Source organism: Microtus ochrogaster, chromosome 2, assembly GCF_000317375.1.
Source record: "Microtus ochrogaster isolate Prairie Vole_2 chromosome 2, MicOch1.0, whole genome shotgun sequence".
Lineage (NCBI taxonomy): Eukaryota > Metazoa > Chordata > Mammalia > Rodentia > Cricetidae > Microtus > Microtus ochrogaster.
Window position 1 is genome coordinate 19,633,917 of NC_022010.1, and position 17,861 is coordinate 19,651,777.

Here is a 17,861-nt window from a genome sequence, read left to right on the forward strand (position 1 = left end):
AGATTTGAGTTCCTTCAGCCCTGGCACCAGTACAACGCCTACTATGAGTTTAAGAAGCAATTCTTCCTGCAGAAGGAAGGAGGCAGTAGCACACAGGTATTCACTGAAGGTGGGGAAGGCACAAAACGAGCTCTGACGACAAGTGCAGGACTGACTTCCTGTTTATTCTCAAGTCTACATTATGTCTAACCTTTCCCTTCAGAGGTGAAGCTTAGATCTGTTGAAGTGCCCACTCACTCGTGCCTTAGTGACCACTTCTCCAGTATGTTCCAAACAGAAAACACTTGCTTCAAGCATCAGAGGCTACTTTTAACAATATTGGGGAGGGGAGTTGAAACATAGCCTCATGTAGCCCTGCCTCTGCCTCTGCCTCCCAAGTGCTGGGGTTGCAGATGTGCCACTGTGCCCAGTTTACTTTGACTACATGTAACGCACGCACCTCATGGTGCATGTGCTGGAGCTGTTCACTGCCCTCCAGGGGCAGAGCTGGAGCCTAGCTGCCAAGTTCACAGTTCCTTGTGTAGTTCCTTGCACTCTTGAGCTTATTCTGCCAGAAATGATTGCTGAAACTGAAGCTGCTCGCTCCTCTGTAGTCAGTGGGGGATTCTATTCTGAAGGTATTGTCAGTAACCAGACTCCAAGGAAAAGGTACTTCTTCACCACTTTAGACTGTTATTTTATAAACATACAGGCCGGCCTGGGGATGGAGCACAGTGGCAGAGCACTCACTACTTGTCTAGCATACCAGAGGCCCTGGGTCCAGTCCCCAGTAACACACACACACACACACACACACACACACACACACACACACACACACACACACACACTCGAAAGCACAAGAAAACTACTAGTCAGAATTTGAAATGTGGAAATGCTATTTTCGGCGGGTTGGGAGATTGTTTCAGTGTGTTTTTTTAGAGTGACTCATGAATCACAGGCTGACCTCAGACTCTCTTTGGCCAGGATGCTCTTGAACTCCTTGCCTTTACCTCCTGCTGTTGAGATTATAGGCACATACTGTGGTATATACTGACAAACCTGCGTAATTGTCATGTAACAGTGCACAGTGCTGTCTCTTTCCAGGTAGCACCCACGGCTGAAGAGGCTTCCACAGAAACTGCTGCTGAAGAGTCGAGTGAAGCCGGGGAGGACGGCACTGCTGAGGGTATGGCAGAGACTGGGGGAAGAGGCAGCGGGAAGAAGGAGGCTGGGTCCAGCAAGAGCACCGTGGACGGGAAGCTGGTAAAAGGTGCGCTGTCCAGGTGAAGCCTAGGCCTCATGGATTTCCCTCCTGAGGGACAGAACTAAGTACCTCAACCATGAGGGCTCATTGGGCTTGGCTTCTTGAACTACTATATTTAAGCACGTTTACCTTATCCTTATCCAAACATGATGTTTGGAACCCTGTAAATACATGCTAGTTCAAGTATCCAGCAGTTTTTAGCCTATTCCGAGCCATTTAGTGGACATGTTTATAAGTATTCAAATAGTATTTCATCCTCACCCAGACCTTTGAAACTGTTCAGTTATTTGTGGTTCTGGGGTCTGCACCACTGCTCACCTGAGCAAATGCTCTCCACTAGGTCCCAGCTTGGTGCAAACTATTGTGATGAGGTTTGTTTCCTTTGTCCAAGTAGCTCCCTTGAGTACCCTTGTCAGTCAGTCAGTGCTGCGCTCACTCACATTTGGTCTCCTTGCCTTGTCCCTCATGAGATGATGTGGTCTAGCAGGACAGATGTATGTAAGTGGCTGGTGCAATAGAGAAGAGAGAAGAAAGACTGCTTCAGACTGCTTAGCAGAGCTCTGTGAAGAAGCTGTCAACTGCCTCTTACTGGCAAAGAGACTGCAGAAAAGGTTGTGTTGAGTGTTCAGAGATAAGTGAGGTTCTTGGTTTGGTGTGGTGACAGGTGGCTGTAGTGATTCAGTCTGGAGAGGTATACTGGCCAGCACCTGGGACTTTGCTTCCCCTGAGGCTTGTGGTTACTAGGGAATGCTTTATTTAGCATTGGCTTTTTGAGATTAAGATAAAGGGACAATTGGGGGCCTTGAGGCCCAGTGGCTAATGCAAGAGTGGTGGCAGTAGAAGCACAAGCCCGCAGCGAGACCTGGAAGAGACTGGCCTGCTCCTCTGCAGTTCAGGATGGAAAAGCACAGCCCTGCTGAGGGGCTGAGACTTAGAAGACAACAACTGAGCCGCTGGCCTACGTATCAGAGCAGATTCTTAGGTCTATGTTCAAAGAGTTGAGGATGTTATAAAATTTAGGCTGCCAATAATCTGACAGCTTCAGAAGACTGCTCAGAAATGATGCTAGGTTAAGCATGATGAAATCACCGAGGTCAGTCTGACTAGAAGATGGCTTGGGAAGTTCTCAGAAATCTCAAGGATAGGGACAGATGTAGAAGTTCATCCAGGTGGAAACTGCCAGGCTTTTCTCTGAAGAGGAGAGAAGGCAAGTCGGTGCATCATTTCTCTGTACCTCTGAATGCTAGAACAGGAAGGCATGTAGGCATAGTAGCACCCCAAAGTCCTGAGTCCACAGAAATAAGGACAGTAAGAACATCAAAGAAGTTTTATGATTAAGGCATAGCTCAGCAGTAGAGCACTTTCCTGGATTCTGTTCCCTACACTGCTGGGGGCGAAAATAAAATAAGATACTATTGCAAAAATGACAATAGCATTACTTGTTTATGTTGGTAAACAAACAAAAAATAAATGAACATTGAACTCAAGAAACTAGGAAGTGAGCTGGGATGCAGTACAACATGGCCTGGGCATGTTCAGTCCTTGGCGGGGGTTGGGGAGGGGACGGACAGGATGGTGGAGAAGGAAAGCAGAAACAAAGGAATAAAAATTAAGAGATTACTGAGAAAGTAATTTTTAAAGACCAGTAAAATATGTTGCATGTGCTCAAGAGAAAAAGAATGCAGATATGAACACAAAGTTGTAAATCTTTTTCAAAATCTACATGGATAGCATGTACATAACCTTAAATGGAAATAAACTGAAATAACTGAAAAATACCATTTCAAAGAAACATAGATTGCCAAAAGTATTTCAAGAAAAGAAGAGAAAGAAAGGAAAACTGACAGATTTTTAGTCTGGCAGATCTTTAAAATATTGGTTGGTGCACAGCCTCTAGAACCAGGCAATAGGCCAAAACAAATTAAAGGTTGGCTTAATTTACCCTGGAGAACTAGATCGTCTCTGTCAGTATAGTTTCTCTGGGGCTTATGGGAGACAGAATTAAGAAGCTCTCAGAGCTCAGCAATCTATAGACCTCAGCACTTAGAAGCATGATGTTAAAATATTAATGGAATCCAACTGTACTAAAGCGGTGACAGGAATAAGCGGTGGTGTTGTTCCAGGGCCCTGGGATGGCCTCTCCATCACCTGTCTGCAAGCAGACTTATGGGGTCTTATCTCCCTAACCTGAGAGAGTGTTGGTCTTCTGAAACTTCAGTAGTGTAATGATAACTGAGGCTGCACGGGCAAGCTCCTCTTTGACTCCTCCTTCAACATGTGTGTCTCTGGGATCAAACTTAGGTTGTCAAACCTAGCAGCAAGCTCCCTGCCTACTGAGCCATCTTGTAAGCCCCCTTAACTTTTAAAGAGTTATAAGACTCAGGTGTCTAACAGCAGTGATTCCAGAAGTTCAGTTTCTAAATGTAGTCAGTGTGGGTAGTGTATGCCCACGATCTTAGCACTGGAGGTGAAGGCAGCAGGAAGGTCCAAGGCTTTGTGAGCCTACATGAGACCTGGTAGAGAGAGGAAGGAGGAAAAGCAGGGGGAAGGAAAATAATTGTTTATATATATATATATATATATATATATATATATATATATATGTATGTATGTATTACCTGCATATATATATTATATGTATTATTACCTGCATACATACATACATACATACATACATACATACATACATACATACATACATACATACATACATACATACATATATATAATATGTATTATGATCCTTAGAATCAGAGAGTTGAAGCCAGAAATCAGGCTTACAGATCTAGGAAACAGAGCCAGAGTAAAGTTAAAAGGCAAATGACAGTAAGTTGGACGATGAAGGGTTAAAGTCCTTACTCTAGAAAGAGCTTTTCTGGGTCAGAAAATGGACTGAGGGCATTCTTCAGATGAGGAAGACACGTGACTAGTGTGCTGGGGTTTGAGAGCAGAGGACCTGGGTTGGCTTCCCACATAGTACTGGGAGTCTTCTCCGAGTACCCATAACCACTCATAACTCCAGTCCTAGGGAATCCAGGTATGCACATGATGCACATACATATATGCAGGCAAAACATTCATGCACACAAATGAATCTAAAATAATTAAAATTCTAAAAACAGATTTAAAAAAAATGTATCAGGGATGAGGAGATAGCTCTGTGGGTAAAGTGCTTACTATGCAAGGATGAGGACCTGAGGTCCCATCCCTAGTACCTACTAAAAAGCCAGGGATGGCTGTAACCCTAGCATGTGGTTTGAGGAGGCCCAGAAACAGGACTCCCTGAGCTCACTGGCCAGCCAGGCTAGGCTAGCCATTGATAAATACCAGTTTCAGTGAAAGATCTTGTCTCAAAAAAACAAAGTGGAGAACAACAGCCAAAAACATCGACCTCTGTTCCCCCTCATACAGATGTATTTATCTGCACACATTTGGGCACATGAATGCACCACAAGAACAACATATAATTAGTAATAATAGTAATACCACTCATCTAGGCCGTGTCGGGTACCTGCAACATAGCTAAGAGCTCATCTCGGAATATACACATATGTATGTGTACACACACATGCAGTTATTACCCAGAAGTAAGAGAAGCTGTGAGGCCATGGGTGCTAGACCCATCCTTGAGGGTCAGATGTGCCCAAAGGAGCAGATCCTATAGGCAGCAGGCAAGGACATCTGTCTCAGCTTGAGCACAGTGCAGAAGGGCATAGCTGGATCATACAAGGTATGGGCCACCTGGAGAAAGAGCTTAGGATCAGTGACAATGCAAGATGTGGTGTGCAAATTGTGTAACCAGAATATTCCAGAATTCTCAGGGCCTTTGTCTGGGCTGGCTTACCTAGAGAAGCTTCCTGCCTTGGCCTCTTGGTTCTCGTCAGTGCCATGGGGTATGGGCCCTGATAATCTAATCAGTCATCAACAGTGAGACAGGACATTGAGATGCACAGGTTAAGTGGCTCTGTAATTAGGTTCCTTGTATGGGGGTAAGGGTGCTTTGGCTCTGTGTCTAACTGAATGCTCTCCAGACTGTGTTGCAAAGTGCTCACATACTTCCGTTGTCATGATCTGCTTGTCCTTTTCTGCAAACAGTACAAGTGTTTTTAAATCATCTTGTATTTTTTGTCTAACTTCATAAGTGAGTCGATTAACATTTTATGAATTTTCTCTTTTAAAAATGTCTTTGAGCCGGGCGATGGTGGCGCACGCCTTTAATCCCAGCACTCAGGAGGCAGAGGCAGGCGGATCTCTGTGAGTTCGAGACCAGCCTGGTCTACAGAGCTAGTTCCAGGACAGGCTCCAAAGCCACAGAGAAACCCTGTCTCGAAAAAAACCAAAAATAAATAAATAAATAAATAAATAAATAAATAAAAATGTCTTTGACCCTCTGCTTATTAAAGAGACCATATTACCACAGACAGTAAAGGATTTGTTTTGTTAACTTAGCTTTCTTTCTTTTTGTTTTGTTTTGTTTTTCTAGACAAGGTTTCTCTGTGTAGCCTGGGCTGTCTTGGAAATTGCTCTGTAGACCAGGCTAGCCTCAAACTCATAGAGATCTACCTGCCTCTGCCTTTTGAGTGCTGGGATTAAAGGTGTGCGTCACCACCACCTGGGAAACTTAAGTTTTGTTAAGGAACCTTAAGACATGTGCAAAAACAGCACATGGAACAGTAGCCCATATTGCCTCACCAAGTACTCCACCGCCTTCAGCAGTCGGCCCTTGGACTGCAGTTGTTCTGTGTCTCTCTGTCCCTGTCTTCCATTCCACTCAGAGTCTGCTGCCACAGATCCTCATATGCATTAGCAAAGACATCTTGGTTGTACTATGAAAGATGAGGACTTTGGTTAATATTGGATCAGCATTACAGTACCGCAGCAGCTCAAAGTGCACTCCACTTCTTACCAGGAGTCGCATGGAAGTCTGCTTTCCTGGCTCTTGCATATTAAATGGGGCGTATGTCACAGGTATAAATTCTCTTCAGCCCAGCACATGGCCAAGTGTCCTGTCTTGAGAAGCTTGGGGGACAGGATGAGGGAGAGGTGCAGGGGAACTGCAGTAAGTGTCCCACAGTCTACCTCACTCAGAGGCAGCTGTTCTGCAGATGCCCTTCAGTGTAGCTTCTTGATGCCCATCATGGATGAAGGCTGTAGTGTCTGACTTCATCTGTGGCTGCTAGGAGCCACTCACTCAGTGTAGTGAGTGACAGAGAGAGTCAGTGTTGACAGATATCCTTTAAGGCTTTTGCGTTTCTCTAAGTGTTTAGGGGTATCACCTAAATTTTTGTTACACATTGAAATACTTGTGATAGGTGTAGATCGCAGTCTGACAGGATGCTCGCCATGTTCACTAAATAAAAGAATGAATTCTGTGTTTTGGTTCGGATTTTGCTTGAAGGACAGGGCTTTCTTTTTCTTTTAATGTAACGTGGTTTTCTAGACACCGTTTCTTAGTGGAGCCATGTCACATGCTCAGTCATACCAGTTCAGCTACATACAAGATTGTTTTTGAAAAAAAAAAAATTTTTTTTTTAAGAAAAATGGCAGGCTAGCAAGATGGTTCAGTGGAACCACCAATTCTGCCACCAATTCTGCTTATGCCACCAATTCTGCCAGCCTGAGTTTAATGCCCACAGCCCATGTGGTAGGAGAGGACTGATTCCCAGTTGCCCTCTAACCTTGACCTGCACACATGGCACACTCTCAAGCACACACATTACAAAAAGGAAAATGACAAAATTGGTTATTCAGACTAATGGTGACCGTTTCATATTCAGCAGGTGTGTCTGCTATGACACCACCACTATGCTGTCCTTGTTAAGTATGGTTCAGACACACACCCCAGTCTGATGCCTTGCCTCAAGTATTTAAACAAGATTCCCTTGACACTGCAGCAGCCCCACCTGTAGACCACACACAACTCGAGGGGGGGGGGTGCCTTCACTACAGGTGCTATCTCCTGTCCGCCATCTTTCTTGTAAGTGTTGGTGCCTATGATGTCTGCACGTTTTGCTCTGGTGCCTAAAACTGTGTCACACTTGTCACCTTTTCCCAGCAGCTTCATTTGCTCCAATAAGCTTTGCCATCAAGGCCAAAGAAAATGACCTACTTCCTCTGGAAAAAAACCGAGTCAAGTTGGACGATGATAGTGAAGAAGATGAAGAAAGCAGGGAATGCCAGGAAAGCACAAACAGCGTGTCCAACCCCAGCCCAGCCGCAGCCCCACCCTGTGTGGTCGTGGAGGAGAAGAAGCCCCAGCTCACCCAGGAGGAGCTAGAAGCAAAGCAAGGTTTGTTGATAGCTTTTAAAGTTCTTGAAAGAAAAAAGACAAATATAAGATTTATGTGCAAACCGGAAATTCTAAGACTACAAACCAAAGCCTGGAGCCATGCAGGAGCGCTCTGAAAGTCCTACATGCAGTGCTGTGTGGCACTGTGCACTCCTTAGCTTGATGCAGTGCCCTTGGCAATCTGTACTCAGAGCAGCTTAATGCGCTAAGTGGGCAGCTCTAATGGAGACGCACTTTGTACTTGGACGACAGCCCCAGGGTGAGGCACCAGGCCTGGACTCCCAGCTCCAGTTAATGCACCAAACTGGAAGAGGCCCTTTTTTAGGAATGTCTCTTTTTCAAGAGACATTCCTAAAACCATCAGCCCTTGAAGATGATGCCTGGCAGAGTTGATGTCTCTGGATCATCTTCAGGGGTCAGAGCATGGCCAACAGCATGTGAGGGACATGGGATGGGACTGGAACTGTGGTAAAATGCTTAGCATTTTGGGGACATCTGCACCTCCAAAATAAGTCGTATTCCATAGTGAAGGAGTTACTCAATAAATGCATTTGTGCTTTTACCTGTACTAACTGGTTTTCTTGGATCGCAGTGTCTGGGTATGCATGAATAGACCATACAGCACTGATTAAAGGATGCTCTTGGAGCCAATGTCTTCCAGAGGAGAGCATGTCATGAGCCCATAGTTGCTGTCCCTCAGTTCACTTACAGTCACACTTGTGTGTTTGTTTGCACTCTGTGCGTGACCTCAGTAGTTTGTCATGCCCTCTGAACTAAGACACTTCCCACAAGGCATAATTAAGTGCAGTGATCATCCAGACACTTGCAAGTGTTGGGGGCTCCTGTGCATGAGAGCCATTCTGCAGTTCCCAGAATCCAGCCCCATCTTCTACCATCATGGAACCCCTTCAGCCTTGCTGCATTTGGAGTAAAGTACATCCCTTTAAGCATAAAAATAATAAACATAATAAGTTTATTTTCTCAAACTTGTGGTCTGTCCCAGGTGTCTGTCTGCTCTGAGGTTGCTGTTGAAATGGCAGTGCTGTATGGCCAGAAGGTGCCTGTGAGAATTAGAAGTAAAACACTGCTTATCATAAACTCTGCCTCCCTTGTTTTCTATAGCAAAACAAAAGCTGGAGGACCGCCTTGCTGCTGCTGCACGGGAAAAGCTGGCCCAGGCATCCAAGGAATCAAAGGAGAAGCAGCTCCAGGCTGAACGTAAAAGGAAAGCAGCTTTGTTTTTACAAACCTTAAAAAATCCTCTTCCAGAAACAGAAGTTGGAAAACTTGAGGAGAGTGCATTCAGTGTAGAGGTATGTAGAAGTCCTGAGAGCGCGCTTGGGTTTGTAGATGAAAGCTGCCTCTGCCCTACTCTGCCCATGGAACCCCAACCTTGAGTCAGATGGCAGCAGCATAGAGGCACGGGCTTTGCTGAGAGCTTTGAGTCTGTGAAAAGAGATGCCGTGACAGTTACCTGTAAACACACCAAAGGCAGGCTGCAGTCTTAGAACACAGCCATAGATCCTGATCAGGAAGCTCAGCTCATGACTACCCTTTCAGGGGCTCCAGCTACATGTGACTAGGTCGGTCCTCAGTGGTCGCAGCCACATTGTTGAGCTTACACTAGGGCAGAGATCACTTGTATCTGCATTATGTTGTAATTAGGGAAAAGAAAAAGCAAACTGTAGCCACTCTTGTCTTCTCTGGGTGTGCAGCTCAGTGGAAGAGCACTAATGTGTGGGAGGCCCTGAGCTCATCCTCAACACCAAGAGGTCTTAGAGAGCCCAGGCAGCTCCTTCCTAAGTGGTGGCCTTGAACAAGATCATCACATGGTACTTTGGTGTGAAGCAATGCCTAGCACCAGGAACTCTGAGTAAATGCTGTTGGCGGCAGCAATGTGTCATTCAGTGAAAATTCTGGTCATGCCTATCTAGACCTGGTCAAGGAGCCCTGGGCCATATGTGTAGCAGGTAAGTGCCCTACCCTGAGCTGCATCCCCAGCCCTGGGTCTTCTCTTCTAGATTTTTGATAGGTATCTTTTAAGACTTTTCTTTGGGGGGGGAGGGTAAAAATACTTCATGGGTATCTAGGAATTCATGGCGGAGTTCAAGAAGCTTTTAGAAATGTAAGTTTTCCAAGTAAGAAAACTAGCAGTGCATCAAATGCCTCCTGGCTTAAAGGGTGAAACAGCTGGAGTGCAGACCCAGCGGCAGTCTTGTGACTCAGTGCTTCTGAAGAGCAGTTCAAAGTGGTCATTTCAGAATCTTTCTTGGGAGGCTGGAGAGATGGGTCAGCAGTTAAGAGCAATGATTGTTCTTCCAGAGTTTAATTCCCAGCACCTACATGGTGGCTCACAGTCATCCATAGCTCCAGTTGTCAGAGCTCTTACGCCCTCTTCTAGCCCCCACAGACACACACAATGCATATGAACAAGCAAAACACCTATACACAAAAAATAAATCTTGAAAAAAAATTTTAATGTTGCCTGGGCATTGTGGCTCACACCAGTAATCGTAATTGGGAGACTGAGGGAGGATGATGGCCACTTCTTCTTTTTCTTATCCTAAACTTTGATTTGGAGGTGGGAGTGCTTAAAAGTAAGTACATACAGCTTTATAGGGCCTGATTTTGGTTCTTGGCACCCATCGCAGGCAACTCACATCAGCCTGCAACTCCTGCCTCCAGAGGATCTGATGTCCTCTTCTGGACTCTGTAAGCAGCTACACTTGCATGCCATACCCACATAGAGATACAAACATACATATATGATTTAAAAATTAAAATATTTAGGAAAAATATAACAATCTCTCGGGCATGTCCCTAGCATCCCCGTACTTGGAAGACTGCCTGGACCACATAGCAAGACTTTGTCTCCAGGTCTTCAAATATCTATTATGCTTGGTCTTGGTTAGGGTTCTATTGCTGTGAAGAGACAACTACGACCTTGGCAACTCTTAGAAAGGAAAATATTTAATTGAGTCTGACCTACAGTTCAGATGTTTAGTTTCTTATCATCGTGGTAGGAAACATAGCAGTGTGCAGGCAGACACAGTGCTGTAGAGGTAGCTGAGAGTTCTACATCCAGATCAGCAGGCAGCAGGAAGAAAGAGTGCCACTGGGCTTGGCTTGGGCTTCTGGAACCCCAAAGCCCATCCCCAGTGACCCACTTCCCAATAGTGTCACTCCCTGTGAGCCTTTGTGGGCCATTTTCATTCAGACTTCCACACTTGATTTTTCCTCATAATTCAGACCAAGCCCTTTGCTCTGGTTTACTATTGTTGGAAAGGGAAAGGGGGCTGGACCACATATCAGTTCTCTTGCCTCAGGCTCCTTCGCCCTTTTAACTTGTATTGACACTTGTAAGTGCCTTTGGTGTCTGCAGTGTGTCTGTGGTTAGAGACTGTTTTCCACCTCCTGGATGTTGAGACCCGCTGCTTCTGTGTCCACCTCACATGTTCTCAGTGGTCCTGTCCTAATGCCGACCTCTGCCCTGTCTTTGCCAGAATGAGCTTTTCAGGGAGGTGGCAGAACATAGCAACCCCATTTTCCAGAGCCCCACAGAGGTGGACTGCCTTCTGGTTCCTCACACAAGGTTGGTTCCTACAGAAAGTAGGAACAGAGTTTACCCAGCTGAAGGCAGCCATGGTACACTGTGGCCCCAGCTGAGGGCATTCATCTGGCACTGTGGCATCGGTGTGAGGGAAGAAGCGCAAGAACGTGAACCCTGCAGTTATGGAAGGAGATGGGCAGGCATGCATGAAGCTTGCTTGAATCTCTTATTTCATTCTGATTTGTACAATGAACAAAGAGACTCATTAAGACATCTGTAAGCTGGAATGCAGAGGGTCTTAGGTTTTGTCTTTGATAGATGTTAGCACACCCGATAATACTAGCACTTGGGGGTAAGGCAGTTCAGAAGTTCTGGATCACCCTTAGTTATGTGCACCCAAAGTCAGCCTGCACTAGATGAGACTTTATCACAAAGTGGGGTGAAAGCCAGATAGGACAGCATGGGCAGGCTCAGCAGGTAGACACAGTTGCTGCCAAGCCTAATAAAGCATGAGTTCATCCCTGGGACCCACATAGTGAAAAGAGAAAACAGACTCAGTAGCTGTCCTCTGACCTCCACACTCAAAACAGATAATATATAAATATATTGTATAGCATTAATTTTTTTATATTATTAATTTTTAAAAATTATGTATGTCATAACATTTCATAATTATATAGATACATTTTCCATGTCATTGATAACTATATTTATATAATTTTATATTTTAGTCGATATTAATTTTTAAGGACTAATATAAGGCCACTGGGTGATGGTGGTACACACCTTTGATTCCAACACTCAGGCAGAGGCAGATGAATCTATGAGTTCAAGGCTAGCTTGGTCTACAGGGTGAGTGCCAGGACAACCAGGGCTACATAGAGAAACCCTGTCTCCAAAATAGCAAAAAATAAAAAATATGTAAAGCCATATCTGCATATAGATAAAAACAAGCCATGGTTGCAAGATTGCCTCTGTGTTCTGATGTGGGTTGTTTGTCGTCATCCTGCTGGCAGCACCAAAGTGCTGACCCAGCCCCTGTCTTCTCTCAGGATGACTCCATTCTTGTCTGTCAACATTAACCCTGTCTATAATCCATGGATGTTTGGCTCTGGAATGGTCTCCCTGATTTTGTGTGCACACAAAGATTATCTCAGCAGAACTGCTTCAACAGAAAGGGAACATGAGGAGCAGATGGTGATAAGTGTCTGACTGCTTTGAAACTGAAGAACTCATAATAAATTGACAGTTAATAATAAGAGTCAAACCCAAAATGTTGTCACTATCAAGAAACTTCATGGATAGGCTGTCGTTGACTTTGCTGAGTAACTTAATGTGTTCTTTGCCCATAAATATTGGCACATTCACCCAGTTAACCACCTAGATGTAGATAAGAGTTCTTGCAGGCTCTTTATATGAGATAAGGTCACATCCTCGGGATGGGCAGGTACCCAGAGGGTAGCATTCCACCATGCACAGGTACATACATGGTCCTTTTCTGCATGCTAGTCTGCCCAGTGCCATTGGCCATTAGATGGCTTTACATATCAAGGTGTGATCTTAAGTGATGTCTTTAAATGTACTCATTGACATAGAAAATTAGTATTGGATGGATATGGTAGAACTCACAGAAATTGCCTTTAATCTCAGCACTCAGGCAGCACTTTCTATGAGTTCCAGGCCAGCCAGGAATACATAGGTGAGACCCTATCTAAGAGAAGAAAGAGATTAATGGTATACTAAAATTTTAAGCAGTCTATACACTAGCTAAGAATATTGCATCAGTGATGATAAGCCTGTGAGCTAGTGGCCTAAAGCAGAAGGGAGTTCAAGGAAAAACTGAGAGCTCTCCCTCCTGTCTGACAACTGTAGGTAGCCATCTGGCCTCAGCTCGACCTCCTGGACAGAGCTCTTCATTGTGAGCTGGTAGTTCTGTAAGAATTGTGTGCAGAGATGCTAATTAGCTGGCAGAATGGGCCCGATGGCAGAGCCCCCGTACCCATAGTTGCAGGTTTACAAATGCATGTGCACACCACCTCTGTCCCCATCCCATTCCAGGGCTCCCAGACATCAGGGGCAGTATGAGAGGCTGCTCACACAGAGCATCTCCCTTGAGTTTTCCCATAAGCCTTACTGCTAAATCCTCTAGGCACAAAATGAGAAATCTTCCATGTGTAGCAATCGATGACTAGTTAAACCATATTTTTCCTGAAAGGCCAGAGGTTTGTTTGTCTTTTATGACAGGATCTCACTATATACCAGGCTAGTCTAGAATTAAATTTTGTAGCCCAAGCTGGCCTCAAACTCAAGGTAGTTTTCCTCCTTCTGCCCTCTACATGTCTCAGTCAAAGGTGTAATCCATACACCCAGCAGGGGAATTTTTATAAATAACAGCCCCTGAGCTATCTACATTTCAAGTGTTGTATTTCCTGTTGACATCCACACATTCACTTATGTTTCCAGGAAACCGGTGTCATGCCCTGTCCTCTGCTGGTTGGAGGTAGAACTCTGCCCATGTTAGAAGTGAAGCCTCCAGAAAGGCCTTCAAGCAGATGTAGAGACCCACCAAGAGAAGAAGAAAGAGAAAAGAAGAAGAAGAAGCACAAAAAACGGTCTCGAACGAGGTCCCGCTCCCCCAAGTACCACTCGTCTTCCAAGCCCAGGTCTAGATCCCACTCAAAAGCCAAGCACTCCCTGCCCAGTGCCTACCGGACAGTGCGGCGGTCGAGGTGGGTGTGCAGGTGCTCATACCCTCCTGCTCCTGGTCTGCCCTGCATGCTGAGCCTCCTCCTGGCACCCTGTAGAGCCAGCAGAAGGTTTAAAGTGAGCACAGGGTACACTAGGCTGATGAACACACCGGGGGGGGGGGGGGGGGGTTGGGGGGGATTGTGTATATTTAAAATAAACATAGTTTTCACTAGGCTGGTGAATGCATTAGGGTGTGTGTGTGTGTGTGTGTGTGTGTGTGTGTGTGTGTGTGTGTGTGTATGGCATCCTGCAAATCTAAATGAAATCTTTCAAATATTATTTAGGCTTTTCAAAGCTCATCAGCCACTACAGGTTAAATGATTTATTTATGCTTCTTATCTCTGCATAGCTTATTTATACTTCACTCTTCACTCTGGAGGTGGAAGCAAGAGGATCTCCAGTTTAAGGCAGTCTAAGCTACACTAGGGTACTAGCTCAGTCAGTACAATTTGTTGTACAACATGAGGACTTGGGTGAAAAAGCCAGGCCTGGTAGTGTGTGCTTCCAGTTCTAGCATGGGAGGTGGATACCGGCTGGGGCTCGTCTAGCCAGCTTAGCCTAATCAGCAAAGTCCAGGCCAGTGAGAGACTGTCCCAAAGTCAGGTGAATGAGCTGGATATGTGGACAAAAGCCCTACTCCCAGCTCTCAGGAGGCAGAGGCAGGTGGATCTCTGAGTTCAAGGCCAACCTGATCTGTATAGCAAGTTCTAGGCTAACTAGGGCTAACGAGACTAGTTTAAAAAAAAACTCACAGTGAATGGCTACTGAAGAAGAACACCGAGTATTGCCCTCTGACCTACACACATACACACACACAAAATGAGTTGCTGGGTGGTAGTGCACGCCTACAGAGGCAGGCAGATCTCTGTGAATTCCAGGACAGCCTGGTTTACAGAGTGAGTTCCATGACAGTCAGGGCTCCGCAGAGAATCCTGTCTTGAAAAACAAGCAAACAAACAAAACACTTATCCTCTCCCTCCCATCAAGATTTTTGAAGAACGAAGTTGTGAGTGGGCATGGTCACACATGCCTGTGATCCCAGCACTCGGAAGATGGAGGCAGAAGGATCAAGGCATTCAAGGTTATCTTTGTATAGCAAATTTGAGAACATGAGACTGCCTTATAGAGAGTGGGGGGGATTGTTTGCTTTATGGAACATAAAGGGAGTAATATGTGTTGAGTTGTAGAAATTCATAGGCTGGCAATGCTGGAGTTATTTTGTGTGAATGAACTTTCCTGTGCTGATCGCTTCTGAGTGTGAAGTGGTACAGCAGCCCTTCCCACTCAGTCTGTGTTCAGATGTTCTACAGAGTATCTGCAAGTGAGTGTGGATGAGGCAGCTGTGTGGATCTGTTTCTTCACCTCAGCCTGCTGCCTCCAAACGTTCTACCAAAAAGCCCTCTTGATAAGGAGCCAGGTGTTAAAGAAGCAGTTGAGCATTTCTGGCAACAGAATTAGTAAACTTGAACTTTATAGGTCTCAGCATACCGCTTAAAAGGTTTGAAAGGTTTAAAAATGAGGTTCAGCAGTCACTAGTGTGTGTGACTGTCTTCACTGAGTGTGTTTGTCTACATGGTGAGCCTTTGGTTCTGGTTCTTGGAAGTTCAGCACTTTGTACCATTACCAGAAAGCTTGTCATTTAGTTGTGGTCATGCTTTAGATTTTTATTTATTTTTTTAAGCTCCTAGAATTTGTGTTACAGATCCAAACAACACAGGCTGTACCTATCCTTCAGTCTCATTCTGGCTAGTCAGTTCACCCTGATTTCCTCTGTTCCAGGGCTCAGACAGGGGGAAAAACAGTTTCCTCATGACTCACAGACTTTGAGCCAGTAGAGAGGGTTGCCCAAGGCCCTTCCTCACCTCAGGCACCCACATTAATCTCAGTGTGTGGTAGGGCAGATTGCCTTGTGCTTTGGCTGCCCAGCTTGTCCCCATGTAGTGGTGCTACTGACCTGGAGTGTTCACCTAACACCTGCCTTGTAAGTTCCTGACTACAGTTAACTGTAGTCCTTAACTATAATGGACTAGCTTATTTTATATATTATCTTACCTTTTAAAATGTTTTTAAGTTTGCAATAGACTTAGGTTTGTATATTTTATACAAGTGCATTATTTATAACACTTTATATCTTCAGTGCCTACAGGTCCAGGAGCAAAATCCTGCTCCTTAGTGTAACTGTCAGTTAAAAGACAAACGAAGCTGAAATGTTTCTGACCATTATTTCTTCTCTGATGGTAGGCCTTCACTTTTATCTTAATTTGACCTTCAATGAAAATGTTTTACAGCTGGTCATTCTCAAAGCTCCCCAAACTTCCACCTCAAGGGCTGAGACGGGATCAAAAAGATCCTTTTGAATAATTTGGTTAAACAACTCACATAATTTACAGCATTTGATGTTTGGCTTTACAGTTTAGATAAATATCAAGACATGTACAGCCTTTCTGCAGATTAAGAGTGTTGGTAATGTAACCCACCTTCTAACTACTGTCTGTACGCAAAACACCCCGAGAGCTTGGAACATGGACCCTAGAAGCTGCTGTCCTCGGCTGTACACGGACCTCACTCTCGCTCTTGTTCCTCATGCTCTCTGGGTTAGGGTTGTATTTTCCCAAGCTGAAAGCAAAGGTGCCTAATCCAGGCCCTGCCCACACTGTTGTTCCCAGGATCAAAGCTGTTTGAAAGCCATGATTATGGCAGGTGCAGTAGCCATGCCTATGATCCCAGCACTCAGACCAAGGCAGGAGAAGAGAGGATGTCCAGGGCCAGCCTGGTCTTCATACTAAGACAATATCTTGAAGACAAAAAGACACCAAATAAAACGTTGGAATTGTGACTGAAATGGGATGGCAAGTTCATGCTATGTGCTGTTGACATTCTAACCACAGTGCAGAAAGTGCTGATGATACCATCATTATTTGTCTTTAACTATCTTTTCAGGTAGAGTAACACGTTGCCATGGTAACATCTACAATGGTACATACTAGACTTACTTTTCAGGCCTGGCACAGCCTAAGTGGTCATTTTTAAATGATGACTGCTAGCTCAAAGTAAGATGCTGCAGTCGTTGGCATTCTCCCGTGATAGCATACTGTAACTGAAGTGTGTTCTCTATATTAAGTGGTTCTGGTCTGATGGAAAATGCAGGACAGTGTGATGTTCATTTACTGTGTGATGTGCTCGTAGGGCGCAAACTGCTTTCTTCATATGTCCAAACTGTAGGTGACTTTGGATCTGCAAAGACAAGTTCTTAGCAAAATTCTTTAGTCTCCTAGTGATGCCCAGTACCTCTGAAAGCATAGTGACTATGAGGGATTTGAGTCAGCCTTGACCAAAGCCCAAGACTTGTCCAGCTCTCAGCTGTGCTGTGTCCAGCATTCTGTCTTCCTGAGGTGAAGCAGCAGGCACACGGCTAAGTCACAGTAATGATTTGGGTGTTACTGCACTAACGTCCACCAGTGACACGTCAAGTTGCTTATCTGTTGACCTTCCATAGTCAGATTCCCTCAGTGTTCAGCTAAGGCCCGTGGGCAGCCCAGCAGTGTGGAGAACTGTGTGGTAAAGACATTTCTCCATAAATCCCTTCAAGCACGGAAAAAGTTCAGGCTAAGGGGATTTTGTTTGTTTGGTTGGTTTTTGCTAGTTTTATTTGGCATTCATAAAGAAAACTGGGCATGGTGACACATACCTTTAGTCCCCAGCACATGGGAGGTAGAGGCTGCTGGGTCTTCAAGGCCAACCTGGTCTACAGAGCTAGTTCCAGGACAGCCTGTCTCAAAAAAAAAGTAAGAAAGACAGGTTAAATTGAGGTCATATTTTAGTGTAAAATTAGTGAGTCTTTACTATCCCATTCCCAGCGATAAACAATGTGACAAACAGACCAGGAACGCACATTTAGTCCTGCAAACCTGTTTGTTAAAGGAAGGAGCGTGGTTGGGACCTCCCATGTGGTGCCATCCCTGTGGGTGTAGGACAGTAGTATTATGTTGAGGTGACCTGTGGCCAAGCCAGGTAAGGCTCAGGTGCCT

General features: G+C 45.0%; 1 protein-coding gene across 5 annotated transcripts in view; it reads left to right on the plus strand.

Moving 5' to 3' along the window:
- Sfswap (splicing factor SWAP) overlaps positions 1-17,861 on the plus strand; it is a 75,382-nt gene that overhangs the window by 44,028 nt on the left and 13,493 nt on the right. For 3 of the 5 annotated variants that reach the window (XM_026784568.1, XM_013350324.2, XM_026784574.1), the window contains 5 exons: positions 3-96; positions 1,087-1,252; positions 7,302-7,535; positions 8,658-8,848; positions 13,549-13,814. In XM_026784568.1, the coding sequence (XP_026640369.1) occupies positions 3-96; positions 1,087-1,252; positions 7,302-7,535; positions 8,658-8,848; positions 13,549-13,814 (951 nt within the window). The remainder of the gene's footprint in view (positions 1-2; positions 97-1,086; positions 1,253-7,301; positions 7,536-8,657; positions 8,849-13,548; positions 13,815-17,861) is intronic. The other 2 variants (XM_005344531.2, XM_005344532.2) reach the window with 1 other exon arrangement.